The sequence below is a fragment of the Pundamilia nyererei genome, unplaced genomic scaffold (genome assembly GCF_000239375.1).
Source record: "Pundamilia nyererei isolate P.nyererei 1_Seehausen unplaced genomic scaffold, PunNye1.0 scaffold00299, whole genome shotgun sequence".
NCBI classification, from domain to species: Eukaryota; Metazoa; Chordata; class Actinopteri; order Cichliformes; family Cichlidae; genus Pundamilia; species Pundamilia nyererei.
The window spans coordinates 602,367-604,265 of NW_005187700.1; the positions used below are offsets into that span (position 1 = coordinate 602,367).

Here is a 1,899-nt window from a genome sequence, read left to right on the forward strand (position 1 = left end):
AGATGAAAGCAGCGACTGTGGAACATCAGGAAATGTCCTGTGAAACTAAAACTAGCAGCTGGAGGAGCCTAAAAATTAAAAAATGTAAATATGTGAAGGTCAGCAGCTTCAGGTCTGCAGCCAGCAGGGGGCAGAAGCCGCCCGCTGCAACCTCTCTGAGGACTGTTTGAGGTTTTGTGGGTGAATGTCCCATCGCAGCCCCGTGTGGACTGCATTACCCACAATTCCCTGGAGGGTGAGATGAAACCGAAGCAGCAGTGTGACTGAGGGGTTAGTGGTCTGAATGCACACACAGCGCAGCGGGACGTGGCCGCCGCCGAGTGTGTGCGCTGTGATGTATGACAGCTGCTCTGCTGCTGCTTTCATGTGGTGAAGAGTTTTTATTACAGGCACTTCAGTGAGCGAGGAAGAGGAGGAGAAGATGAGCGGGGAGATTAGAGGAGGAGGAAGGCCTCCATCGGCTGGCCTTTTGAGGAGGTTTCCTCTGGTGGGCTTCGGGTTATTAACGCTGATCCTTCATGATCTCACCACCTTTTATTTAATCAGAGTAAATTTCATATCTACCTGCTGGGAAGCATCGACTTAATGAAAATGATTTTATTCCCCACAGTCGGCAGCACAAAGTCAGCGTCTGCTGCTTCAGAACTTCCTAAAGTCCTGGGAAGTTGTTCTACCGGAGTCCTGAAACTTATTTCTTTGATCGTGTGTTAGTGTATCGAGTTTCTGCTCTTCTCTCGTGCTCTGCCATCTGCAGCACAACACAAACATGTTGCACTGCAGTGAAAAAAACCTGACCTGAAGCACATCGATGTAGTTGTTGAAGTCCAGCTCAGTCAGCCAGGCTGTCCCAGCGTCTTTTCACTTTGAACCTGTGAAAAACAAAAGCTGAGCAGACGTGAAGTCGGAGGTGTCCCATCAGCTTTAAGGCGGTGCCCACATCACTCGTGCAGTAACCTGTGAAGAGATGGAGGGGAGCGCGTTCAACTTCTGCACAAGAGAAAACACGTCCATATTTATGTTGGAGGAAGTCTAGCTGCAGTAATATTCATGCTTCATCATTTTGGATTATACACAAGCTGAGCAGAGGTATGGACGTGAATGTAAGAGCCTGTCAGAGGTTAGACGTGTGCGGTTGTGAGCGTGCTGTCAGAGGTTTCTATCAGACTGAAACGTCGCTGTGTTCATGTTGTGTGTTTTTCTTTCAGGGCTTCAAAACCAAAGACGGGCACATCGTTGTGGCTGCGGGCAATGAAAAGCAGTTTGTCCGAGTCTGCCAGGTGAGTCCGTTTACCTGTACGGACACAGACATGCTACCACGGAAACAGCTGGCTTGAAGAATGTTTCTCCCACTCACTCTCTGCTGTCTGTGGAAATCTGCAGGTCATGGAGCTGACGGAGCTGACGGAGGAGCCCAAGTACAAAAGCAACAAGCTGAGAGTCGAGAACCGCAAACAGCTGCTGCACACACTGTCACAGAGGTACACACACACACACACACACACACTGTCACAGAGGTACACACACACACACACACACACTGTCACAGAGGTACACACACACACACACACACACTGTCACAGAGGTACACACACACTGGGAGGTGTCTGTCAGGTGTCTCTTCCTGTTGAAAAAGAGTTCTTCTTCCACGTGGTTGCCAAGTTGTTCACTGTCATCATCATCGGGAGCCCTGAGGTCCTTCATTAGAACAGTGATGAAGAGACAGGACAGTTTGACCAATCAGAACATGTTTTAGGTAAACGTTATCCTCTTCATCTGTCTGTCAGGTTCCTGCAGGAGACCACGGCTGATTGGCTGAAGAAGTTCAAGGGCTCAGGTGTTCCAGTTGGGCCAATCAACAGCATTCAAGAAGTGTTCTCCGAGCCACAGGTCAGTGACGAC

General features: G+C 49.4%; 1 protein-coding gene across 1 annotated transcript in view; it reads left to right on the forward strand.

Annotated features, from left to right (window-relative positions):
- sugct (succinyl-CoA:glutarate-CoA transferase) overlaps nt 1–1,887 on the forward strand; it is a gene marked incomplete at its 3' end in the record, with an annotated part of 14,349 nt that extends 12,462 nt beyond the window's left edge. Inside the window, exons 10-12 of the mRNA XM_005751110.1 lie at nt 1,206–1,277; nt 1,381–1,478; nt 1,785–1,887. Coding sequence (XP_005751167.1) covers nt 1,206–1,277; nt 1,381–1,478; nt 1,785–1,887 — 273 coding nt within the window. The remainder of the gene's footprint in view (nt 1–1,205; nt 1,278–1,380; nt 1,479–1,784) is intronic.
- Nucleotides 1,888–1,899: the final 12 nt, after the last annotated feature.